General features: G+C 39.4%; 1 protein-coding gene across 1 annotated transcript; it reads left to right on the top strand.

Moving 5' to 3' along the window:
* Positions 1–263: 263 nt before the first annotated feature.
* Positions 264–27,621, top strand: LOC105725674 (guanylate-binding protein 1). Its single transcript, XM_012464810.2, has 11 exons — positions 264–467; positions 8,580–8,788; positions 19,159–19,286; positions 20,056–20,165; positions 20,435–20,637; positions 21,263–21,505; positions 22,375–22,655; positions 23,283–23,495; positions 24,260–24,362; positions 24,600–24,793; positions 26,470–27,621. The coding sequence occupies exons 2-11, from the start codon at positions 8,599–8,601 to the stop codon at positions 26,584–26,586; spliced, it is 1,782 nt and encodes a 593-aa protein (XP_012320233.2). The 5' UTR covers positions 264–467; positions 8,580–8,598; the 3' UTR covers positions 26,587–27,621.
* Positions 27,622–27,871: the final 250 nt, after the last annotated feature.

The raw sequence follows: 27,871 nt of genomic DNA, 5'->3' as shown, positions 1-27,871 counted from the left end.
TAAAAAAAATAGGCAGCTCCACTGTGAGCGTGTCTATTATTTTAGGAAATTGTATCTGAAAATTAACATGATGCCTCCTCGTTCTAGGATTCTCAAACTGACTCAGTCCATGAGACACGTTACATTGTATTCAAAACCTAATGGACATTTTGTTAAGCAACACATGGTCTCTAAGATTTCTAATAATAAAAAAAAACTTTGAAGCTTCTGGTTGAGCAATCATTAAACCCTCCCACTGGGACATTCCAGTAATTCCATTATGGTTGTGGAGTCGTGACTTGAGCAAAGTACTTTCAGTTTCATGTTACTCTAAATCTATTACAAAGCTGCTTAACTTCTAAATCTTTCATCCCTGAAGAAAGCCCCGCCTTACAACACTGGAACAGTGAAATACTAGTCCAAGGATCCAGTGAGAGACACAGAAGTGCTAGAAACCACTCCTCGTGAACTAAGAAGAAAAAGAACAGGTAAGAACTTTTACTATTTTTCATCGAGCAGCTTCTCTCTAGCTCCAAAGGCTCTCAGCTCAGGGATATGGAGCCTATAAGGTTGTGGCAGGGATGAGAAGAAATTTGTAAAGGTCAGTTTGTTTTCTTTTTTTTTTTTAATTGTATTTTTTTTTTTCTTTTTTAATTAATTAATTTTTTTTATTATACTTTAAGTTCTGGGGTATGTGCACAGTTTGTTTTCTTGAACATCACCAGAACAAATCAGGCTGCAGATGAGCCTGATGTGGGACACAGCCCAGATGAAATCCTGGTGTTATGGGGAGCAGCATGGCTCTGAGTGCCACTACAGTGCTTGTGTTTAATTAGGCACCAGTAGACGGGTTAAACTGAGAGTTTGAAATGTGCTAGAATAATCTTTCTCTTTGTTGACATTGTCTGTGTTGACTAGGGACAGGATTACATTTCCATTGTCAGTGATGGAGCTTGCTGAATCCTGCTCCTATGCGGCTAAGAAATGGAAAGAGCTACAAATGGGTTCTTTTCATGAGAAGGAAAGAGCAGTAAATGAGAAGCAGAGTAAGCAGCCCGCTGCCACTGTTAAAGACAAAGAAAGAAACTGAAACCAAGCATGAAAGAGGAAGATTCATGAAAACAGCATATTTTTTATTACACTTTTGAGCTTTGTTTCAGAATGGATTACTTTCTTTAGTAATATTCAAGACTCATTAATTTCTTAGTGCCCACTGATTCCCCCTCCCTTAGAAGTGAAATTCAATCCCACTACTTCACTAAAGCACTTCCAATTTTGTTTTCTTTTAGTAGACAGTGGGGCCTAAAGTGTTTCCTCTTTAATTCTCCTGTAATGCATCTCTAGAGAAAATATCTTTGCTTACTATAACCTCTCCATGCACTCAGACTACTTTGATCCTGCCTTCTGGAAAGTCTTCCCCTGAATTCCTTGTTAGGACACTAGCCTCATTCATCACCTTCTGGTCTGACACCTCTCTCTCTAACCTTCCTAACTGCTTATCCTCCTCTTCTCCACTCCTTCTATTCCTCCCCTTTCTTTTATTTTTTATTATTATTTTTTTAATTGTACTTTAGGTTCTGGGGCACATGTGCAGATCTTGCAGGGTTGTTGCATAGATACATATATGGCAAGGTGGTTTGCTGCCTCCATTCCTCCATCATCTATATTTGGCATTTCTCCCTAGGTTATCCCTCCCCATACTCCCCACCCCCTGCTGTCCCTCCCCTAGCGCCCCCAACTGACCCCAGTGTGTGATGCCCCCGCTCTGTGTTCACATGTTCTCATTGTTCAACACCCACCTATCAGTGAGAACATGTGGTGTTTGATTTCCTGTTCTGTGTCAATTTGCTGAGAATTATGGTTTCCAGATTCATCCATGTCCCCTACAAAGGACACGAACTCATCATTTTTTATGGCTGCATTGTATTCCATGGTGTATATGTGCCACATTTTCTTTGTCCAGTCTATTGTTGATGGGCATTTGGGTTGGTTACAGGTCTTTGCTACTGTAAACACTGCCGCAATGAACATACGTGTGCATGTGTCTTTTTTTTTGAGATGGAGTTTCACTCTTGTTACCCAGGCTGGAGTGCAATGGCGCAATCTCGGCTCACCGCAACCTCTGCCTCCTGGGTTCAGGCAATTCTCCTGCCTCAGCCTCCTGAGTAGTTGGGATTACAGGCGCGCACCACCATGCCCAGCTAATTTTTTTTTGTATTTTTAGTAGAGATGGGGTTAGTAGAACGATTTATAATTCTTTGGGTATATACCCAGTAATGGGATTACTGGGCCAAATGGAATTTCTATTTCTTGATCCTTGAGGAATCACCACACTGTCTTCCACAATGGTTAAACTAATTTGTACTCACACCAACAGTGTAAAAGTGTTCCTATTTCTCCACATCCTCTCCAGCATCTGTTGTCTCCAGATTTTTTAATGAGTGCCATTCTAACGGGCATGAGATGGTATCTCAGTGTGGTTTTCATTTGCATTTCTCTAATGACCAGTGATGATGAGCATTTTTTCACATGTTTGTTGGCCTCATATATGTTTTCTTTTGAGAAGTGTCTGTTCATATCCTTTGCCCACTTTTGAATGAGTTTGTTTTTTTCTTGTAAATCTGCTTTAGTTCTTTGTAGATTCTTGATATTATCCCTTTGTCAGATGGGTACATTGCAACAATTTTTTCCCATTCTGTTGGTTACTGGTTCACTCTAATGATTGTTTCTTTTGCTGTACAGAAGCTCTGGAGTTTAATTAGATCACAATTGTCTATTAAGGCTTTTGTTGCCATTGCTTTTGGTGTTTTCGTCATGAAGTCCTTGCCTATGCCTATGTCCTGGATGGACTTGCCTAGGTTTTCTTCTAGAGTTTTCATGGTATTAGGTCTTATGTTTAAATTTATAATCCATCTGGAGTTAATTTTAATGTAAGGTGACAGAAAGGGGTCCAGTTTCTGCTTTCTGCACATTGCTAGCCAGTTTTACCAACACTATTTGTTAAACAGGGAATCCTTTCCCCATTGTTTGTTTTTCATCAGGTTTAACAAAGATCAGATGGTTGTAGATGTGTGGTGTTGCTTCCAAGGCCTCTGTTCTGTTCCATCGGTCTACATCTTTATTTTGATACCAGTACCATGCTGTTTTGATTACTGTAGCCTTGTAGTGTAGTTTGAACTCAGGCAGCGTGATGCCTCCAGCTTTGTTCTTTTTGCTATGCAGCCTCTCCTTTGGTTCCATATGAAGTTTAAAGTGGTTTTTTCCAGTTCTGTGAAGAAGGTCATTGGTAGCCTGATAGGGATAGCATTGAATCTATAAATTACTTTGGGCAGTATGGCCACTTTCACGATGTTAATTCTTCCTAACCGTGAGCATGGAATGTTTTTCCATATGTTTGTGTCCTCTCTTATTTCATCGAGCAATGGTTTGTAGTTTTCCTCGAAGAGGTCCTTTATATCCTTTGTTAGTTGTATTCCTAGGTATTTTATTCTCTTTGTAGCAGTTGTGAATGGGAGTTCACTCTTGATTTGGCTCTCTGTCTGTTATTGGTGTATAGGAATGCTTGTGATTTCTGCAAATTGATTTTGTATCCTGAGACTTTGCTGAAGTTGCTTATCAGTTTAAGGAGATTTGGGGCTGAGACAATGGGGTCTTCTAAATAGACAATCGTGTCATCTGCAAATAGAGACAATTTGACTTCCTCTTTCCTATTTGAATACCCTTTATTTCTCTTTCTTGCCTAATGGCTCTGGAAAATATAGTAATAATACTATATTGAATAGGAGTGGTGAGAGAGGGCATCCTCATTCCAGTGCCTAATATCAAAAAGAATGCTTCCATTTTTTGCTGGTTCAGTATGATATTGGCTGTGAGTTTGTCATAAATAGCTTTTATTATTTAATGATACATTCCATCAATGCCTAATTTATTGAGAGTTTTTAGCATGAAGGGCTGTTGAATTTTGTCAAAGGTCTTCTCTGCATCTATTGAGACAATCATGTGGTGTTTGTCTTTGGTTCTGTTTATGTGAAGAATTACATTTATAGACTTGCATATGTTGAACCAGTCTTGCATCCCTGGGATGAAGCCTCCTTGATCATGTTAAATAAGATTTTTGATGTGCTGTTACATTTGGTTTTCAGTATTTTATTGAAGATTTTTGCATTGATGTTCATCATGGATAATGGCCTGAAGTGTTCTTTTTTAGTTGAGTCTCTGCCTGGTTTTGATATCAGGATGATGTTGGTCTCATAACATGAGTTGGGGAGGATTCCCTCTTTTTGTACTGTTTGCAATAGTTTCAGAAGGAATGGTACCAGCTCCTCCTTGTATGTCTTGTAGAATTCGGCTGTGAACCCATCTGGACCTGGACTTTTTTTTGGTTGGTAGGCTATTAATTGCTGCCTGAACTTCAGCCCTTGTTATTGGTCTATTCAGGGATTCAACTTCTTTCTGGTTTAGTCTTGGGAGAGTGCAAGTGTCCAGGAATTATCCATTTCTTCCAGATTTACTGGTTTGTGTGCATAGAGTTGTTTGTAGTAATCTCTGATGGTAGTTTGTATTTCTGTGGAATCGGTGGTGATATCCGATTTTTTCCCATTCTTTATCATTTTTTATTGCATCTATATGATTCTTCTCTCTTTTCTTTTTTTATAGTCTGGCTAGCAGTCTGTCTATTTTGTCCATATTTTCAAAAAACCAGCTCCTGGATTTATTGATTTTTTGAAGGGTTGTTTTTGTGTCTCTATCTCCTTCAGTTCTGCTCTGATCTTAGTTATTTCTTGTCTTCTGCTAGCTTTGAGTTTTTTTTTTATCTTGCTCCTCTAGCTCTTTCAATTTTGATGATAGGGTGTCAATTTTAGTTATTTTCTTGTTTCTCATGTGGGTATTTATGGCTATAAATTTTCCTCTAGACACTGCTTTAAATGTGTCCCAGAGATTCTGGTACACTGTGTCTTTGTTCTTGTTGGTTTCGAAGAACATCTTTATTTCTGCCTTCATTTCATTGTTTATCCTGTCGACACTCAGAAGCAATTTGTTCAGTTTCCATGTAGTTGTGTGGTTTTTAGTGAGTTTCTTAATTCTGAGTTCTAATTTGATTGTGCTATCATCTGATGGACTGTTCGTTATCATTTCCATTCTTTCACATCTGCTGAGGAGTGATTTACTTCCGATTATGTGGTCAATTTTAAAGTAAGTGTGATGTGGTGCTGAGAAGAATGTACATTCTGTGGATTTGGGGTGAAGTGTTTGTAGATGTCTATTAGGTCCACTTGGTCCAGATCTGCATTCAGGTCCTGGATGTCCTTGTTAATTTCCTGTCTTGTTGATCTAATATTGACAGTGGAGTGTTGAAGTCTTCCACTATTATTATGTGGGAGTCTAAGTCTCTTTGTAGGTCATTAAGAACTTGCTTTATGTTTCTGGGTGCTCCTGTGTTGGGTGCATATATATTTAGGATAGTTAGCTCTTCTTGTTGGATTGTTTCTTTTACCATTATGTAATGCCCTTCTTTGTCTCTTTTGATCTTTGTTGCTTTGAAGTCCATTTTATCAGAGACTAGGATTGCAACCCCTGCTTTTTTTTTTTTCCTCTCCATTTGCTTGGTAAATCTTCTTCCATCCCTTTATTTTGAGTCTATGCTGTCTTTGCACATGAGGTGGGTTTCCTGAATACAGCACACCAATGGGTCTTGACTTTTTATCCAGTTTGCCAGTCTGTGTCTTTTGACTGGGGTATTTAGGCCATTTATATTCAACATTAATATTGTTATGTGTGAATTTTATCCTGTCGTTTTGTTACTGGCTCCCTTTTTTTGCCTGTTAGTTGACTCGGTTTCTTCATTGCATTATTGGTCTTTGCCAATTGGTACGTTTTTGCAGTGGCTGATACTTGTTGTTCCTTTCTGTGTTTAGTGTTTCTTTCAGGAGCTCTCGTAAGGCTGTTCTGATGGTAATGAAATCTCTCAGTAACTGCTTGTCCATAAAGAATTTTATTTCTCCTTCCCTTATTAAGCTTAGTTTTGCTGGATATGAGATTCTGGATTGAAAGTTCTTTTGTTTAAGGATGTTGAATATTGGCCTCCACTCTCTTCTGGCTTGTAGGGTTTCTGCCGAGAGACCTCCTGTGAGTCTGATGGGCTTTCCTTTGTGGGTGACCTGACCTTTCTCTCTGGCTGCCCTTAACATTTTCCTTCACTTCAACCCTGGTGAATCTGATGATTATGTGCCTTGGGGTTGCTCTTCTTGAGGAATATCTTTATGGAGTTCTCTGTATTTCTTGGATTTGAATGCTGGCCTGCCTTGCTAGGCTGGGGGAGTTCTCCTGGATAATATCCTGGAAAATGTGTTCCAGCTTGGATTTATTCTCCCTGTCACATTCAAGTACACTGATAAAGCGTAGATTAGGTCTTTTCACATAATACCATATTTCCTGGAGGTTTTGTTCATTTCTTTTTACTCTTTTTTCTCTAGTCTTGCCGTCTCGTTTTATTTCATTGAGTTGATCTTCAACGTCTGATATCCTTTCTTCTGCATGATCGATTCGGTTATTGAAATTTATTTTTGCTTCACATAGTTCTCGTGCTGTGTTTTTCAGCTCCATCAAGTCATTTATGTTCTTCTCTAGGCTGGTTATTCTGGTTAGCATTTTGTCAAACCTTTTATCAAGGTTTGTAGTTTCTTTGCATTGGGTTAGAATGTGTTCCTTTAGCTCAGAGAAGTTTGTTATTACCCACCTTCCAGATCCTGTTTCTGTCAGTTCATCAAACTCGTTCTCTGTCGTGTTATGTTCCCTTCTTGGTGAGGAGTTGTGATCCCTTGAAGAAGAAGACGCATTCTGGTCTTTGCTGGTTTCATCCTTTTTGCTCTGGTTTCTTCCCATCTTTATGGATTTATCTAACTTTGATCTCAGGGAGCTGCTTAATGAGGTCACTTATCTGCCTGACCAGGCACTACTGGATTTCCAGGGACTCCATCCAGTTGCTATGTACACTTCCTGTGTCTTTTTTTGTTGTTTACACTGGGAGGTTAGGCCTACCTCTTTAATGCCCGGTGCCCCTCCTTCCACTGACCTGGAGGCCTGCTGGGTTGTCAAGGGCTCCGTCCAGTTGCTACATAGGCTTCCTGTGTTTTTTGTTTATACATGAAGGCTAGGCCTGCCTCTTTAATGGCAGGTGCCATTTCCTACACAAAGCTGGATCATTCAGGGTTCAGCTCAGACTGAGGCACTGGCTGCAAAACCCCAAGGCCTTAGTGCTTCAGCATGCTGGGGTTAGTGGAGGAGGGACCTGCCCAGCTGCACCATCTGTCTCCCCACTTTCAGCTGCCTCTCTCTCCGGGCTGAGGGGAGGGGGTGGTATCTCAGTCCGCAGGCTCTCCCGGCCAGCTTATGGGCTTATGCATTTGCCAACAATCCATGGCACCGGGGGGTTATTATTCAACTCTGTGCACTCTGTGCTTGTAATTTCCAGTGCTTGACCTGCAAAGACCCCCTGTTCTGTGGACTGTTGAGGCTTTGGGGGAAGCATCATATCTGGACCAGGGTGCCAGGGGAGAGTCCCCAATTCTCCAGTCAGATGTACTTTCCTTGGTCTGCTCTGCCTGGGCTTTGCTCGGTATCCAACCAGACCCATTGAAATAGACCTGGTACCTCGGTTGGAGCTAGGAGATCTCTCACTTTCTCTGTCTCTCTTGCTGGGTGTTGTGCACCAGAGCTGTCTCTATTTGGCCATCTTGAATCCTCCCACCTATTCCTCCCCTTTCTATTGCTTTTTCTCCTACTCCTTCTACCAAATGGAAAACAAAACAAAACAAATCCTAAAGCTGTGTCTCTGGAAATATATTCTATTTGAACAACTTTCTAGGTAGATCTCTTTATCTGCCTCTTGATCCTTTAATCCTTATTTCATAAATTATGGGGAAACATTCAGTGTTTGCAATTTTGCATTCATACCCTCACTGAGTTAGAGGCTACCTTATTGTGACTCCCTAGCCATGTGGTTCACATGGATTTACAGTTTTATAAAATTTGAAAAAGTATGTTACAATGTTTCCACTTTCAGAATGTCACTGTGAGAAGTTTTGTGGATCCTCATTGCAGTGAAATAAGCATAACCAGTTGAAGATGGAGGAAGAACATATTTTTTAAATCTTTGAAAATTGTTCTAAGGGTAAACATCAAACTATGAACACTGATTCACTGTGTTGGATATTTATTCACTGTAAGAATTAATAAGTAAATTATATTGAATTTCTTACATATAGCCAGGATGCAAAATAAATCCTCTAAATCCTATTCTATCTTCCATTGACTAGTGTAAATACTTAATAAGGATCCAAAAAGAAAGTTTCCCACAATAAATTGAATAAAATATTTGGGTTGTGAGAGTAGTTGAGTGTTGATAAGTCAATGTGATGCTAACATTTTTTATAATGAGCTACATTGATAATACTTCCATAACTTCCTCAAATGATACAGATTTTGCCTCATCTCTCTCACTGTCACACACAAAATTTTTGCCATCCTGGGGAATTTTATGTTTCTCCCTTATAATTGCAAAACACTAAAAATTCTCATTTATTTCACTTCTTTTCTTGCAGACAAGGGAATACCTCGGCCATGGAGTCAGAGATTCATATGACAGGCCCAATGTGCCTCATTGAGAACACTAATGGGCGACTGATGACGAATCCAGAAGCTCTGAAGATCCTGTCTGCAATTACACAGCCTGTGGTGGTGGTGGCGATTGTGGGCCTCTACCGCACAGGCAAATCCTACCTGATGAACAAGCTGGCTGGGAAGAAAAAGGGTGAGTGACACCAGCAAAGCTCTGCCAAGTCCCTTCTGTCCCCTGCACAGTCAGCATCCATTACAAGGATATGAGGAAAGTTAGAGATGAGGATGAATACTGAAAGCAAACTTTCCATTCAGAGTCAGGCTCCTTATCTTCATGCTGCCCTAGGGGATAAGATTCAATTCATTAATTATTCCCATGATACCTTAGTTTCCCTTTCAAAAGCACAAATTATGCCTTTCCTAAAAACAGTAAGACAATAATAAAAATAATTTATGTACATAATAACTATAATAAAATATAGCATTTATTATAATTTTTTCTGTTTGTTTTAATCCTTAAATATTTTTATTTAACCAATATTTTCAAATATTATTCAAACATATAATCAATATAACACTTTTTTTTTTTGAGATGGAGTCTTGCTCTGTCACCCAGGCTGGAGTGTAGTGGTGCGATCTTAGCCTACTGCAACCTCCGCCTCCCAAGTTCAAGCAATTCTCTTGGTTCAGCCTCCTAAGTATCTGGGATTATGGGGTCATGCCACCACGTCCAGTTTTTTTTTTTGTAGAGTTGGGGTTTCACCATGTTGGTCAGGCTGGTCTTGAACTCCTGACATCACGATCCACCCACCTCAGCCTTCCAAAGTGCTGGGATTACAGGTGTGAGCCACCACGCATGGTTTATAATACTTATTAAGGAAATATTTTGCATTCTTATTTTCTCAAAGACTTCTTTTTTTTTATTGCATTTTAGGTTTTGGGGTACATGTGAAAAACATGCAAGATTGTTGCATAGGTGCATACGTGGCAGTGTGATTTGCTGCCTTCCTCCCCTTCACCTATATGTGGCATTTCTCCCCATGCTATCTCTCCCCAACTCCCCACCCCATGCTGTCCCCACCAACAGACCCCAGTGTATAGTGCTCCCCTCCCTGTGCCCATGTGTTCTCATTGTTCAACACCCATCTATGAGTGAGAACACACGGTGTTTGATTTTGTGTTCTTGTGTCAGTTTGCTGAGAATGATGGTTTCCAGGTTCATCCATGTCCCTACAAAGGACGCGGACTCATCGTTTTTGATGGCTGCATAATATTCCATGGTGTATATGTGCCACATTTTCCCTGTCCAGTCTATCATCGATGGGCATTTGGGTTGGTTCCAGGTCTTTGCTATTGTAAACTGTGCTACAATGAACATTCGTGTGCATGTGTCCTTATAGTAGAACGATTTATAATCCTTTGGATATATACCCAGTAATGGGATTGCTGGATCAAATGGCATTTCTATTTCTAGGTCCTTGAGGAATCGCCACACTGTCTTCCACAATGGTCGAACTCATTTACACTCCCACCAACAGTGTAAAAGTGTTCCTATTTCTCCACATCATCTCCAACATCTGTTGTCTCCAGATTTTTTAATGATTGCCGTTCTAACTGGCGTGAGATGGTATCTCAATGTAGTTTTGATTTGCATTTCTCTAATGACCAGTGATGATGAGCATTTTCTCATATGTTTGTTGGTCTCATGTATGTCTTCTTTTGTAAAGTATCTGTTCATATCCTTCACCTACTTTTGAATGGGCTTTTTTTTTTTTTTTTTCTTGTAAATCTGTTTTAGTTCATTGTAAATTCTGGATATCAGCCCTTTGTCAGATGGGTAAGCTGCAAAAATTTTTTCCCATTCTGTTGGTTGCCGATTCACTCTAATGACTGTTTCTTTTGCTATGCAGAAGCTGTGGAGTTTGAGTAGGTCTCATTTGTCTATTTTGGCTTTTGTTGCCAATGCTTTTGGTGTTTTGGTCATGAAGTCCTTGCCTACGCCTATGTCCTGAATGGTTTTACCTAGGTTTTCTTCTAGGGTTTTTATGGTTTTAGGTCTTATGTTTAAGTCTTTAATCCATCTGGAGTTAATTTTCATGTAAGGTGTCACAAAGGGGTCCAATTTCTGCTTTCTGCATGTGGCTAGCCAGTTTTCCCAACACCACTTATTAAACAAGGAATCCTTTCCCCATTGCTTGTTTTTATCAGGTTTGTCAAAGATCGGATGGTTCTAGATATGTTGTGCTGCCTCCGAGGCCTCTGTTCTGTTCCGTTGGTCTATATCTCTGTTTTCATACCAGTACCATGCTGTTTTGATTACTGTAGGCTTGTAGTATAGTTTGATGCCCAGTATTGTGATACTTCCTGCTTTGTTCTTTTTGCTTAGAATTGATTTGGCTATGTGGGCTCTCTTTTGGTTCCATATGAAGTTTAAGGTGGTTTTTTCCAGTTCTGTGAAGAAGGTCATTGGTAGCTTGATGGGGATAGCGTTGAATCTGTAAATTACTTTGGGCAGTATGGCCATTTTCATGTTATTGTTTCTTCCTAACCATGAACATGGAATGTTTCTCCATCTGTTTGTGTCCTCTCTTATTTCGTTGAGCAGTGGTTTGTAGTTCTCCTTGAAGAGATCCTTTACGTTCCTTGTTAGTTGTATTCCTAGGTATTTTATTCTCTTTGTAGCAATTCTGAATGGCAGTTCATTCTTGATTTGGTTCTCTTTAAGTCTGTTATTGGTGTATAGGAATGCTTGTGATTTTTGCACATTGATTTTGTATCCTGAGACTTTGCTGAAGTTGCTTATCGGTTTCAGGAGATTTTGAGCTGAGACAATGGGGTCTTCTAGATATACAATAATGTTGTCTGCAAATAGAAACAATTTGACTTCCTCCTTTCCTAATTGAATACCCTTTATTTCTTTTTCTTGCCTGATTGCTCTGGCTAGAACTTCCAGTACTATATTGAATAGGAGTGGTGAGAGAGGGCATCATTGTCTAGTGCCAGATTTCAAAGGGAAGGCTTCCAGTTTTTGCCCATTCAGTATGATATTGGCTGTTGGTTTGTCATAAATAGCTTTTATTATTTTGAGATACGTTCCGTCAATACCTAGTTTATTGAGGGTTTTTAGCATAAAGCGCTGTTGAATTTTGTCGAAGGCCTTCTCTGCATCAATTGAGATAATCATGTGGTTTTTGTCTTTGGTTCTGTTTATGTGGTGAATTACATTTATAGACTTGCGTATGTTGAACCATCCTTGCATCCCCGGGATGAATTCTACTTGATCATGGTGGATACGCTTTTTGATGTGCTGTTGCAATCGGCTTGCCAGTATTTTATTGAAGATTTTTGCATCTATGCTCATCATAGATATTGGTCTGTAGTTTTCTTTTCTTGTTGAGTCTCTGCCAGGTTTTGGTATCAGGATGATGTTAGTCTCATAAAATGATTTGGGAAGAATTTCCTCTTTTTGGATTATTTGGAATCATTTCAGAAGGAATGGTACCAGCTCCTCTTTGTGTGTCTGGTAGAATTCGGCTGTGAACTCATCTGGACCTTGGCTTTTTTTGGGTGGTAGGCTCTTAATTGCTGCCTTGACTTCAGACCTTGTTATTGGTCTATTCAGGGTTTTGACTTCTTCCTGGTTTAGGCTTGAGAGGAGGCAACTGTCCAGGAATTTATCCATTTCTTCCAGGTTTTCTAGTTTATGTGCATGGAGTTGCTTGTAATAATCTGTGATGATGGTTTGAATTTCTGTGGAATCTGTGGTGATATCCCCTTTATCATTTTTATTGCATCTATTTGGTTATTCTCTCTTTTCTTTTTTATTAATCTGGCTAGTGGTCTGTCTATTTTGTTGATCTTTTCAAAAAACCAGCTCCTGGATTTATTGATTTTTTGAAGGGTTTTTTGTGTCTCTATCTCCTTCAGTTCTGCTCTGATCTTAGTTATTTCTTGTCTTCTGCTAGGTTTTGAGTTTTTTTGATCTTGCTCCTCTAGCTCTTTCAATTTTGATGATAGGTTGTCAATTTTAGATCTCTCCTTGCTTCTCATGTGGGCACTTATTGCTAGATATTTTCCTCTAGAGACTGCTTTAAATGTGTCCCAGAGATTCTGGTATGTGGTGTCTTCATTCTCACTGGTTTCGAAGAACATCTTTATTTCTGCTTTCATTTCATTGTTTATCCAGTCAACATTCAAGAGAAAGTTGTTCAGTTTCCATGAAGCGGTTCTAGGTTGGTTTCTGAATTCTGAGTTCTAACTTGATTGCACTGTGGTCTGAGAGACTGTTTGTTATGGTTTCCATTCTTTTGCATTTGCTGAGGAGTGATTTACTTCCAATTATGTGGTCAATTTTAGAGTAGGTGTGATGTGGTACTGAGAAGAATGTATATTCTGTGGATTTGGGGTGGAGAGTTCTGTAAATGTCTATCAGGTTTGCTTGTTCCAGGTCTGAGTTCAAGTCCTGGATATCCTTGTTAATTTTCTGTCTCGTTGATCTGTCTAATATTGACAATGGTGTGTTGAAGTCTCCCACTATTATTGTGTGGGAGTCTAAGTCTCTTTGTAAGTCATTAAGAACTTGCCTTATGTATCTGGGTGCTCCTGTATTAGGTGCATATGTATTTAGGATCGTTAGCTCTTCTTGTTGCATTGATCCTTTTACTATTATGTAATGTCCTTCTTTGTCTCTTTTGATCTTTGTTGCTTAAAGTCTATTTTATCAGAGATGAGAATTGCAACCCCTGCTTTTTTTTTGCTCTCCATTTGCTTGGTAAATTTTCCTCCATCCCTTTATTTTGAGCCTTTGTGTATCCTTGCATGTGAGATGGGTTTCCTGGATACAGCACACTGATGGGTTTTGGCTTTTTATCCAGTTTGCCAGTCTGTGTCTTTTGATTGGAGCATTTAGTCCATTTACGTTTAGGGTTAATATTGTTGTGTGTGAATTTGATACTGCCATTTTGATGCTAGCCAGCTGTTTTGCCCGTTGGTTAATGCAGATTCTTCATTGTGTTGATGCTCTTTACCATTTGGTGTGTTTTTGGAGTGGCTGGTACTGGTTGTTCTTTTCTATGTGTAGTCCCTCTTTCAGGAGCTCTTGTAAAGCAGGCCTGGTGGTGATGAAATCTCTGAATACTTGCTTGTTCACAAAGGATTTTATTTTTCCTTCACTTATGAAGCTTAGTTTGGCTGGACATGAAATTCTGGGTTGAAAGTTCTTTTCTTTAAGGATGTTGAATATCGGCCCTCACTCTCTTCTGGCTTGTAGGGTGTCTGCTGAGAGATCTGCTGTGAGTCTGATGGGCTTCCCTTTGTGGGTAACCCGACCTTTCTCTCTGGCTGCCCTTAGTATTTTCTCCTTCATTTCAACCCTGGTGAATCTGATGATTATGTGCCTTGGGGTTGCTCTTCTTGAGGAATATCTTTGTGGTGTTCTCTCCTGGACTTGAATATTGGCCTGCCTTGCTAGGTTGGGGAAGTTTTCCTGGATAATATCCTGAAAAGTATTTTCCAGCTTGGATTCATTCTCTTCGTCACATTCAGGTACACCTATCAAACATAGATTAGGTCTCTTCACATAGTCCCATATTTCTTGTTGACTTTGTTCATTCCTTTTTACCCTGTTTTCTCTAATCTTGCCTTCTCGTTTTATTTCATTGAGTTGATCTTCGACCTCTGATATCGTTTCTTCTGCTTGGTCAATTCTGCTGTTGAAACTTGTGCATGCTTCGCGAAGTTCTCCTGTTGTGTTTTTCAGCTCCGTCAATTCAATTATATTCCTCTCTAAGTTGTCCATTCTCGTTAGCATTTCGTCAAATCTTGTTTCAAGGTTCTTAGTTTCTTTGCATTGGGTTAGAACATGTTCTTTTAGCTCACGGAAGTTTCTTATTACCCACCTTCTGAAACCTGATTCTGTCATTTCATCACACTCATTCTCCACCCAGTCTTGTTCCCTTGCTGGTGAGGAGTTGTGATCCCTTGTAGGAGGAGAGGTGTTCTGGTTTCGGGTGTTTTCATCCTTTTTGCACTGGTTTCTTCCCATCTTTGTGGATTTATCCACCTGTCGTCTTTGTAGTTGTTGACTTTCTGATTGGGTCTCTGAGTGGACATCCTGTTTGTTGTTGACGAAGTTATTTCTGTTTCTTAGTTTTCCTTTTAACTGTCTGGCCTCTCTGCTATAGGACTGCTGAGGTCCACTCCAGGCTCTGCTTGCCTGGGGATCACTTGCTGCAGCTGCTGAACATTAAAGGTTGCTACCAGTTTCTTCTTCTGCTTTGTCCCTGAAGGATACCTACCAAATGTCAGTCTGAGCTCTCCTTTATGAGGTGACTCTCTGGATATACAGGGGTCAGTGAGCTGCTTGAGGAGACAGTCTGTCCTTTATATTAGCTCAGGTGCTCAGCTGTGAGCCCTGTTGTTCATTCAGAGCTGCTGGGCTGGTAAATTTAAGTCTGCAGCAGCAGAACTCATAAACCTCTTTTTTTTTTTTTTTTTTTTTTTTTGAGATGGAGTTTCACTCTTGTTATCCAGGCTGGAGTGCAATGGCGCGATCTCAGCTCACCGCAACCTCTGCCTCCTGGGTTCAGGAATTCTCCTGCCTCAGCCTCCCGAGTAGCTGGGATTACAGGCACGCGCCACCATGCCCAGCTAATTTTTTGTATTTTAGTAGAGACGGGGTTTCACCATGTTGACCAGGATGGTCTCGATCTCTTGACCTTGTGATCCACCCATCTCGGCCTCCCAAAGTGCTGGGATTACACATAAACTCCTTTTTTTCCCCCAGGTGTTCTGTCCCAGGGAGTTAGGGCTTTATGAGTTTCCGCTGTGCTGCTGCCTTTTTTTTTTTTTTCTTCAGGGCTGCCCTGCCCACAAGGAGGCAGCCTAGTCACTCTGAGCCTGCAGAGGCTTCACTGAGCTGCTGTGGGCTCCACCCAGCTGCCGTGTGAACTTCCCTGCAGTCCTGTTTATATGGGTGTAGTTAGATCTGCCTCCGCAATGTTGGCCCACCTCTGTAATGATGGACTCTCTCTGTAGTGGCGGGTTGTCTTGGCAACAGCGGATTGCCTCAGCAATGGCAGGCTGCCTCAGGAATGGCGGACTGGCTCTGTAATGGTGGAGTGCCTCAGTAATGGCAGATGCCCCTCCCCCACAGAGCTGGACCATCCCGGGTTCAGCTGTGCTTGCTGTGAAACTCTCAACCCAGAGCGTTTCCAATTGCTGTTTTTTTGTTTTTGTTTTTGATTTTGTGGGGGTGGGACCAGCCGGGCCTCATCTCCTGGCTCCCTGTCTCAGAGCCTTTTGTTTTTTAGTTGAACGGTCTGCTCTCTCCCAGGTGTCCTGGTCGCCTGTTGAATAGGTGCTGGGATCTGTGTGATTTCCCATGCAGCGACACACTGCGCCAGTTGAAACCGCAGCTCTGAGATTCGTGGCGCTTTTTTGCCCAGGAATCTCCTGGTCTGGTTCCCTGTTTCAGCTCCCCTTGCTGGCTAAGTGGGAACACAGTCCTGTTTACTCTGTACCAGGAGCCACTGTGCTGGGGCTCAGGCAAAACAGCCGTGCCGGCCAAAACAGCCACCCTGGCCACCCATGGGGCTCCTCCGCCTGGGAATCTCCTGGTCTGTGGGCAATAAAAATCCGTCTGGAAATGCAGCGTCCACTCACCCCTGCACTTTCACTCGGAGCTGCAATCCTGAGCTGCATCTAACCGGCCATCTTGGAACTCCTGTTTATTATAATTTTTATGCAATAACAGCAAGTTTACACTGATCTTTATAAGGCTTAAAAAATGTTTCGGAAGGAGGAGTTCACATCCTTCGTAGGGACATGGATGAACCTGGAAAACATCATTCTCAGCAAACTGACACAAGAACACAAAATCAAACACCACATGTTCTCACTCATAGGCGGGTGTTGAACAAGGAGAACACATGGACACAGGGAGGGGAGCACTATACACGGGGGTCTGTTGGGGGGAGGGGGGATAGTGGGGGGGGTGGGGAGTTGGGGAGGGATAGCATGGGGAGAAATGCCAGATATAGGTGAAGGGGAGGGAGGCAGCAAATCACACTGCCAGGTGTGCACCTGTGCAACAACCTTGCATGTTCTTCACATGTACCCCAAAACCTAAAATGCAATAAAAAAAAAAAAAAAAAAAAATGTTTCGGTATCTATTGGATTTTTTTTTTATTGTTGTAAAAAAAACATAAAATTTACCCTAATAACCATTTTTAAGTATACAGCTCTGTGGCATTAATTAAATTCACACTAATTCACATTGTTATGCAACTGTCACCTCTATCCATATCCAGAACTTTTTCATCTTGCCTAACAGAAACTCTATACTAATTAAACAAAAACTCCACATCAACTTGTTGCCTGCCATCATTCTACATTCTATCTGTATGAATTTGACCACTACAAAAGCCCCACATAAGTGGAATCATTCAGTATTTGTTCTTTATGAATGGATTATTTCAATTCATATGTCTTCAAGGTTCATCAGTGTGGTAGCATGTGTCAAAACTTCCTTTTTAAGGCTGAGTAATTGTATGTGTATAATAATTTGTTTATCTGCTCATCTGTCAATGGACACTTGGATTGCTTCCACCTTTTGTCTATTATAAATAATACTAATAGGAACATGGGTGTATGAATATCTGTTCAAGTCCCTGCTTTCCCTTCTTTTGGGAAGATACCCAGAAGGGGAATTGCTGGCTCATGCAGTCATTCCATGTTCAGTTTTTTTGAGGTATCACTATACCATTTGCCACAGTGACTGCACCATTTTACATTCCCAACAGAAATGCACAAGGGTTCTAATTTCTCTACATCCTCACCAACATTTTTTTATTTTCAGTTTTGTTTTTTTGATAGTAGACATACAAATGGATGTTAAATAGTATCTTATTGTGGTTTTGGTTTTCATTTCCCTAATGACTAGTGATATTGAGCATCTTTTCATTTGCTTATTGACCACTTGTATATCTTCTTTGGGAAAATGTCTATTCAAGTCCTTTGTTCATTTATTAATCTGACTGTTTATTTATGTTGCTTTGTAAACTTTTTCTATATTTTCTAAATATCACTCCCTTATCATATACATGTTTAGCAAATATTTTCTTACATTCTATATGTTGCCTTTTTTAACTCTGTTGCTAGTGTCTGTTAATACACAAAAGTGTTTAATTTTTATGAAGCCCAACTAATCTATTTTTTCTTTTGTTTTCTATACTTTTGGATTCTTATTCAAAAAAAAACATTGCCAAATCCAATATTATAAAACTTTTACCCTTGTTTTTCTTCTACAACTTTTATAGTTTTCACTCTAATATTCAGTTTTTTGATCCATTTTGAGTTCATATTTTTAAGTTATAAGGTAACAGCCCAACTTTTTTTAAGGAGATAATGTCATTTGTTAAAGAGATTCTCCTTTCTTCATTAAATGATCTTGACACCTGAATTGGAAATCATTTGACCATATATGTCAGAGTTTATTTATGGGCTCTCTATTCTATTCCATTGGTTTATATGTCAGTCTTTATACCAGTAACTCACATGGTATTGTAATAGGTTTCAGAACTCAGAAACTGTTAGACTCCAACTTTGCTTTTCCTTTTTCACATTGTTTTCATAATTAGGGGATCTCTGAAAATCTCATATGAAAGTTTGGTGGATTTTTCTATTTATGCAAAGTAATTGGAAAATGGTAAGAATTACATCAAACTTGTACATCAGTTTGGGTAGTAGTGTGACATCTTAAGAATATTAAGTTTTCCAATCCATAAACACAGGATGTCTTTCTAATAATTTGTGTCATCTATAATTTCTTTAAAGGGTGTTTGAAGTTTTCACTCTACAAGTCTTTCACCTGCTTGGTTAAGTTTATTCTTAGGTAGTTTATTCTTTCAGTGCTGTTGAAGGAGATCGTTTTTGAAATTTCCTTTTGTTTTGTTTCAGAAAGGAAATTAGAATTTCTGTTCTAATTCTATTTTTATACATTAGCAACTGATTTCTCAGTATTGACTTTGCATGCTGCAACTTTGATGAATTCTTTTAGTGGTTCTAATAGTTTTTTGTGGAATATTTAATGTTTTCTACAAATTAGATTTAGATAGTATCATCAGCAGAGATAATTTTACTTTTTCATTAAGAATTAGGATGCCTCCTTTATCCTTTTCCTGTCTAATTACTCTGGATAGGACTTGCAGTGTTCTCTGGAACACAATTGGCAAAAGTAGGTATCCTTTTCTTGTTCCTGATATGATAGGAAAAGCCATGATGCTTCATCACTAATTGGAAATGAGCTGTGGGTTTTTAATATATGGCTTTTATTATGTCGAGGTACTGTCTTTCTATTCCTATTTTGCTGATTGTTTTTATCATGAAAGCCTCCTGAATTTTTCCTTGCATTAGATATTCAAATTTCCTATTTCTTTGATTGTAAGTAAGGTGAATACTGATTCTTCTTTCTGTTCTCTCTTGACCTTGAATACGCTACCTTTTCCTTCAATTGCCAGAACTGCCTGTTACTAAATCTCTATCTCTGATCTCTCTCCCTTGCAGGCTTCTCTCTGGGCTCCACGGTACAGTCTCACACTAAAGGAATCTGGATGTGGTGTGTGTCCCATCCCAAGAAGCCTGACCACATCCTAGTTCTGCTGGACACTGAGGGCCTGGGAGACGTAGAGAAGGTAAGACTCAAGGATTCAATTGTGGAGTGAGCCCCTCTTCTCTGATTATTTTATGCACTGTTTAATTGTTTATTAGCTATTAACTACAGGCTGTAATATGTGTGGGTTAACACAGATGCATAAGGGAGCACAAATAATCCCAGTGTCGTGAGTCTTATCTTGAGAGAACTTTAGTTAAGAATGTGGTGACTAAAGCCTCATGATTTTGTGTATAAATTTAAATTCTGTCACTAGTTCAGTAGCCTGAGAAAATTGACATACTTAGTTTCAGCATTCTAATCTTTAAACTGTATGAAAAAAAACTATGTTGGCCACATAGTATTATTTTGAATATTTAATAAGATAAATTATATGGTTCAGGTATATATTAATTATTCAATAAAATAGCAACTAATAGTATCAATCTTATATGTGAATCTTGTTATTGAAAAAAGAAGAGAAATGTTTACATTTAAATTGTACTTAAGGCCTTAAAATGCCCACCAAACATTGAATTTTATTTTTACAATTATCTGTTGATGATTATTAGAAGACCTAGTAAGAGTCATTGTAACCCAAAAACACTCATAGAAAAACTGCCCAAAAGCCACATCCTACTGAGAATAATTTTTGTAATTGGCTTCCTTTAATAGGTCATTAGTGTTAAAAAAACAAAAACAAACAAACAACAAAAAACCTCTAACATATGAACATAGTTTTACTACTGCTAATCTGGAAAGTACTGTGACAATGAAACTTGCTCCTGACTCCAATGTGACTTGATTTCCAGGGTGACAACCAGAATGACTCCTGGATCTTTGCCCTGGCCGTCCTCCTGAGCAGCACCTTCGTGTACAATAGTATGGGAACCATCAACCAGCAGGCCATGGACCAACTGCAGTATCCTTTGGTGAACCAGAACAGCACCAGGGTCAGAAGGGACACTTGTATTCACAAACCAGCTGCCTAGCTGTGAATCCCAATGAATCAAGCTCAAAAGGAGAAAACATAAAAAATAATGCAAGTACAGGGAAGAGATCCCATGTATCCACTTTAGACTTGACACTTAGGTTAAGAACAAGGGAAAATGGAAGGTTTGGGAATATGTTGAGCTAATAGGGAATGAGGTCCCTGTTCATTTTGCAACATTTCCTTAGTTAGCTACTCAGCTATGTGACAGAGCTCACAAATCGAATCCGATCAAAATCCTCACCTGATGAGAATGACTATGAGGGTGAGGATTCAGCTGACTTTGTGAGCTTCTTCCCAGACTTTGTGTGGACACTGAGAGATTTCTCCCTGGACTTGGAAGCAAATGGACAACCCATCACAGCAGATGAGTACCTGGAGTACTCCCTAAAGCTGAAGCAAGGTAACGGAGAGCTTCAATTGATAAATGAGGATGAGCAAACACAAGACATTCTCGTTTTTGAGTTTACTATTGCAGTTTTCCCACATTAGCAGTTTTCTATGTCTCCACCTGGCTATTCCTAGAAATTAATGCTTGTTGAATATCTGAAATAATAGATTTTGTTTTAAATTACATTTGTCCTTGTTCCAGGACAAGTTTCTTGTTCTTTCTAATGATCATCAACAGATGATTGTAAAGTGATGACACTATGATTAGGTTAATTTTATCTCCCTGCCTAGGGTTTTAGAGGTTATATTTAGCCACAGAATATGGAGTAAAATAGATATTTATTTAAAGAGCATAGACTAAAACATGAACCGTGTGCTAGTCCAAGCATTGGCAAACTACGGCCCAAGACAAATCATGACCAATCCTGCCTGCCAGCTGTCTTTGTAAATAAGGTTTTCTTGGAATGATGCTATGCCCATTCATTTACATATTGTCTAAAGCTGTTGTCATATGCTCTAATAACGAGTTGAGTACTTGGAAGAGACCACCCAGCCTGAAGAGCCTAAAATATTTACCATTTGGCCCTTTACAGAAATACTTATACTAGACAATTCTATGATTTTCTATGTTTTTCTAGTTACCAGTCAAAAAGATAAAAATTTTAATCTGCCCCGACTCTGTATCCGGAAGTTCTTCCCAAAGAAGAAATGTTTTGTCTTTGATCGGCCTGTTCACCGTAAAAATCTTACACAGCTCGAGAAACTGCATGATAAAGACCTGGACCCCGACTTTGTGCAACAAGTAGCAGACTTCTGTTCCTACATCTTTACCAATTCCAAAACTAAAACTCTTTCAGGAGGTATCAAGGTCAACGGGCCTCGTAAGTCCCCTTCCTAGTACTTCCACTCATTGTTTAAGACTAGAGGAGCATAGAATAACTTCCATCTAGTTTCAACTTTGAAAAATCCTAATCTACTGCTGTATTTGCATTAAATTCTAGACAGCGCCAACATTTCTAATATATATCGTTAGTCAAATTTCCAGTCTGGAAAAAGGCCAAAGGAAAAAAATTTCTATTGCTTAAAATTGCCCTAGTGAACTGGAACTGCACTATGCAATACAGTAGCACCTAGACAAGTGTGTCTATGTAAACATAAATGTAAATAATTTAAATACGGAAATTTTAAAAGTCAGTTCACATGGCTGTATTTCAAGGACTCATATCTTCATGTTCTTAGTGGCTAGGGTACTACGCAGCACAAATAGAACATTTCCAGCATTACAGAAAGCTTTTTCGGACAATATTATGATAAAATAAATGAAGGGGAGGACTCCTTTTTATTGGAATATTATCATTTGTTTCATACATATTGATCAAAGGCTTACTATGAATAGAGTGAAGATACAGACATAAATGAAATAGATATGGTTCCTGTCCTAATGCTGCTTGGGGTTAAAAATGGATGCAAACATCCAATTAACACAAGCCTATGTAGTCTAGTACAAGACCTCTCAAATGTTGATATGCATATGTGTATATATATGTTCTGAGGATCTTGCCAAAGAGAAAAGTCTAATTCTATAGATCTTGGACAGGGTCTCAGAGTCTGTATTTCTAGCAAGCTTTGAGGTGATGCTGAGGACATTAATGCTGTAAGGAAAATAGGTGGTATTTGACATGCTCAGAATTACATGGAATATAGATTTTCCTTGCTACAAGAAACATTATCATTTGTTCTCCATATGCAGGTCTAGAGAGCCTGGTGCTGACCTACGTCAGTGCCATCAGCAGTGGGGATCTGCCCTGCATGGAGAACGCAGTCCTGGCCTTGGCCCAGATAGAGAACTCAGCCGCAGTTCAAAAGGCCATTGCCCACTACGACCAGCAGATGGGCCAGAAGGTGCAGCTGCCCACGGAAACCCTCCAGGAGCTGCTGGACCTACACAGGGCCAGTGAGAGGGAGGCCATTGAAGTCTTCATCAGGAGTTCCTTCAAAGATGTGGACCATCTATTTCAAAAGGAATTAGCGGTAATTTTTGTCTCAAATTTATATGGTTTAGGGTCATGGAAGCCAAAGTACTACAAGGAAAGAAAATGAGTATTTATTTGGATAGAAGTAATTCTTCCTAGCTTTCATAATGGTAAAAACAACAGATTTATAATCACTTCAATCAGAAGGACCAATTGTATTATTACAGACTCGAAGTTTTAAAACATTTTTTCCTGAATAGTCTCCATTTAGTTAAATTCATATAACTGACAACCAGAGCTTCTAATCAAATTACCTGCCCACTCTTCCCAGAATGATTTGATATTCTAGCCAAACGCAAAGAAAATTTTCATCCTAGTTATCTTGAGTAGGCTTCTGTTCAGCCACATTTATTTCATGTAACATCATTACCCCAATATGAAAAAGCAGAGTTTTCCTCTAACAGTTGACATAAAGCTATCAATCTCCACCCTGAAACCCACCTCCAAGGAGAAAGCAACTTCAGTAGAAAGTGGGGTCGGGAGGAAGAGTGTGGTCCTGCTAGGGAGACTGTCAGTTTCTCCAGAGTCACTGACTTTTTATTTTCAGAAGTCTTTCCTGAAATTCTAAGGTCAAGCCAGCATCCTTTTCCTGTTACTCTTTTTACTTCCTGTTTTTACATTAAAGGCCCAGCTAGACAAAAAGCGGGATGACTTTTGTGAACAGAATCGGAAAGCATCATCGGATCGTTGCTCAGCTTTACTTCAGGACATTTTCAGTCCTCTAGAAGAAGAAGTGAAGGCGGGAATTTATTCTAAACCAGGGGGCTATCGTCTCTTTATTCAGAAGCTACAAGACCTGAAGACAAAGTACCATGAGGAACCAAGGAAGGGGATACAGGTAACCAAGATTCATCTGTCATTTATGGAAGGCTGATGACCTGCCTCCTGCAAACACCAAGGTGACCAAGACTCATTGCACACAGATATGCTTTTTTCTTTGCATAACATTCATGCTTTTATTCAACAACATATGCAGGTGCCTGTCAAAGAGTGCAGTCAATTAACCATTGAGTTATAAATACAATTGTCAGATGAAGCACCAAGCTGTTATTATCATTACAGCTGGGCTTTTTCTGTTGCAAGAGACAGAAACCTAATGATGGTTGCTTAAAAAAAAATAGTAATTCATTGATTTAGGCTGCAAATTGGCTTTACAGGACACGTGGATCTAAGGTTTCAATAACATCATGACCTGTCTCTCTCTCCAGTGTTCCCCCATCTCCACAGTTTTCTCTCTCCTACCCTCCCTCATTCTGAGTCACTCTGATATTTGCTTTCTTAATGATGGCTTCATTCCTGAGCAGACTCAGCCCATATGAGACCACAGCATTAACAGTTCCAAACTTAGAGCCCTTAATCTAAACAGCACAGAGAATCTCTTTTTCCCAGTATCTATATTAGCCTACTAAAAATGACTGCTAAGTGCGATGCTCTGATCAGCTTGCCAGGAACATGTGCCTGTCACTGTGACAGGGAATTTGACCACCAAGCACACCAGGGCCAAGAGAAAGAATTCCCAGAGGAAAGATGGCAGGAAGACAAACAGGAACACCTGCTTAAAGCCATTTCCCACTACTCACTCTGTGTTCTCTGGATCCTAAGGCTGAAGAGATGCTGCAGATGTACTTGAAATCCAAGGAGTCTATGACTGATGCAATTCTACAGACAGACCAGACTCTCACAGCAAAGGAAAAGGAGATTGAAGGTGAGGAGAGAGTTAAGAGATTAGATGGCCTCCAAAGCTCTAAAAATTTAAATAACTTGACTGAATAAACATGGGACCCTTTAACTAGAGCAAGATCCACAAAGATGTGTCTTACTTGTGGAGGTCATCTCTAAGTAGGGCATATGCAGTCAACAACAATGACAGGTAAGTGTGTAAGGAAGAATGAGGCAACAAAATAACCCCACACAAATTTTTCTTCTTCCTTTTCCTCCACAGTGGAACGTGTGAAAGCTGAGTCTGCACAGGCTTCAGCAAAAATGTTGGAGGAAATGCAAAGAAAGAATGAGCAAATGATGGAACAGAAGGAGAGGAGTTATCAGGAACACGTGAAGCAACTGACTGAGAAGATGGAGAGGGACAGGGCCCAGTTGCTGCAAGAGCAAGAGAGGACCCTTGCTCTTAAACTTCAGGTATCTAATTGCATCACCTTGAGATTTCTGTTTTCTGTTTTCTCTCCATTCTCCCTGATCCCAACCTTAGTGTGGCAGGGAGAACATGAAGCCCAGAGGAAGGACCCTGCTTGCTCACTTGCACTTTTCAATTCCTGTCTGTCCAGCCTGAATTGGCTACTGTCAAGTCTGGTCACTAAAAGTTTTTTATTTGCAGTTCTGTCACATTGAGTCCTTTACCAGTATATCCTTCATTTAAATGCAGCTATTATCTGCTAGGCATCAGTAAAATATCTTATCCATATCTCTTTCTTAATAACATATGAAGCAAGAACTATATCCTTATTACTTAGGAGAAGAAACAAAGGTTCCAAAAAGAACAAATAAATAAATAAATGGGGTCACACAGCCGGTAAATATATCTGAGCTGTCTTCATCACTTAGTGGAATCCATAATGATTATTTTTTTCTGTGACACCTGGTATGAAATTAGATTTAAGAAAACTTTTATGAGCAGAAAATCTCCTAACCCTCACACCTGTGTGATACTCCACGAATTCCAGCCATTTTTTATGTCCTGCTCCCAGTTTGTTTTGAGTTGTGAGTTATGTGCAGAAACTCAGTCTGGTCAGTCTGGCATGTGCATTTCTTCCCTACCTTCTACTACCCGTGACACCAAGGTGTGGCAGCTTAGATCAAATTTCCTAATCCATGATTCATATACCTTATGGGATTTTGAGGATACTTTATTTCTGTGTATGTTATATACATAATAGTGTAAGGAACATGGCTGTGTTTTGGTCAAAGATAGGCTGAGGTAGGATGTTTACATCTTAAGTGACTCAGCGAGTATAACTCCACTTGATATCATAGCCATGCAGACATAACATAGAGAAGCTCACCACCATAACCATAACATAGGAAAGGCCATCCCTTGGCCACTATTGTCTATAAAGGGTATAATTGCCCTGGTGACACTATGCAGGTGCTGGCGCCCAAAGAGAAAGCCGAAACTGTCCGTCTTCGCAGACAGAGGAGAACCAGGACACAGCTCAGGTCACTTGTGCCTAGAGAGAGAGAAGAGTTAAGCTGCTGACCCTGAAGACAAGGGAGAGCCAGCTGCACAGCTGTGTGTGGTGGAGGAAGGGTGGCAGCACTGCCAGGCTAAGCAGCTGAGACAGGGCAGACAGTGTAGACAGCTAGTGTGAGAAAGCTGTTGATAAGAGCTGCCGCTGAATAAAACCATATTCACCTGCCTACATCCCTCCCCACCAAGTGTTCTTTCTGCTTATTCACCCACTCCCTCCTGATCTCAATATTTGTCGTGAACCTGACAAATGGTATATGTGTAGGTAGGTATATAAAAGAATGTATAATGCATAGAGAAGAGTTGAAACCAAACATATGATCAAGATTACCCTCCAAGGCTGTATACAATTAAGCGCGTGGGAAATCAAGACTGGTAATTTAGGTTAATCATACAGAGCAAAATGTATAAGCTGAAACTATTTCTTAACTAAAGGATTGCCAGGAGAAGAAATTACTAAGCCTGGATGCCCAAGCAAAATATGATGAAAATTAAAGCTTGAGAAAATTTTAAGAGAAAATTAAATAAATCATTAAATGTGGAAACCAGTTAGAATATTTCAATTTGCCTAATGCTACACTTTATTCAGCCTCTGTTTGTCCCTTTTTAGGAACAAGAGCGACTACTAAAAGAGGGATTTGAAAATGAAAGCAGAAGAATGCAAAATGAGATACGGAATCTCCAGAATGCAATGAGACCACCAAGAAGGAGATGTACCATAAGCTAAACACCAGAGCCTTCCTGTCACCCTACCCAAGGCACAATTGAAACAATTTTAGAATTTGGAACAAGTATCACTATATTTTATGATAATTAGATCTTGCACCATAACACCAAAAGTTTTCAAAAACAATATACAATTTGCAAATGATCAAAATCATGTTTTTTCCAAAAAAATGACTGTAAATTATGCAATAAAGATTCATTTACCTCTGTACCAACTCAGGAAATTTCATGAGCTGGTAACATTCAGGAGAATTTTATTCTTCCAGATGACCAGCAGTAGACAAATGGATACTAAGCAGAGTCATAGGTAAAAGTCTTGGGAAATATTTGGGCATTGGTCTGGCCAAGTCTAAAATGTCCCAGTATCAAGGACAACCACCCTAGCTTCTTAGTAAAGACAATGTACAGTTATCCATTATATCAAGGCTACAGTCTATGAGCAATAATGTGATTTCTGGATATTGCCCATGTATAGCCCTCACTGATGACTTCAAGCTAAAGCAAACCACCTTATACAGAGATCTAGAATCTCTTTATGTTCTCCAGAGGAAGATGGAAGAAACCATGAGCAGGAGTAGGAAATGAGTGATAAACAAATGGTCTAAAGAGGAAAACTTTCTTCTTGTTCAGTTCATCCGATTATAACTTTAAGGGGACACTTGAGACCATCAAACAATTGACACTGGATTAAACAAAGTCACTTAATGCCAATTACGCACTGTATTTATAGCAATGTATAATTTGCAAAGATTGACTTTAAAAGATGATATGTAACAAAACTGAACTAATTCAATTACTTATTATTTAGAATGCTAAAGCTTATGGTACTCTTTTCTAGTTCTTTGTAGTCATACTTGAAATTTTGCTGAGTTTCCCCGCAAGAGAATGTGGAATGCTTTTTGATTTTTTTGAATGTTTAATAATGCTGTTGTGTTAACTTAGTATATGTAGACTTTATCTCGTGTACCAAAAGTCCTCAGAAAGTGGTTGATGTTTCTTATAGCAATTAAAAATTATTTTTGAACTGAAAATACAATGCATTTCACTAGGCTTCTTATTTCTGATTAAGTTTTCTTTTTTTGCAGTTCTTTTTTCAGAAAATAAGGTTTTAGTCTTTATAGCAATGATTGGCAATCTTTGTGGTAAAATACCAGAGAGTAACGATTTATGACTTTGCAGGTGATACAATGTCTATCTCAAGTACTCAGCTCTGCATGTAGTACAAACACAGACATAGAATATACATAAACCAACAGGTGTGGCTATGTTCCAATCAATTTTTATTT

Source organism: Aotus nancymaae, unplaced genomic scaffold (genome assembly GCF_030222135.1).
Source record: "Aotus nancymaae isolate 86718 unplaced genomic scaffold, 86718_ANA_hifiasm-v0.15.2.pri h1tg000007l, whole genome shotgun sequence".
NCBI lineage: Eukaryota > Metazoa > Chordata > Mammalia > Primates > Aotidae > Aotus > Aotus nancymaae.
The sequence above is the reverse complement of the archived record's forward strand: the minus strand, read 5'-3'. Positions and strand labels throughout refer to the sequence as shown.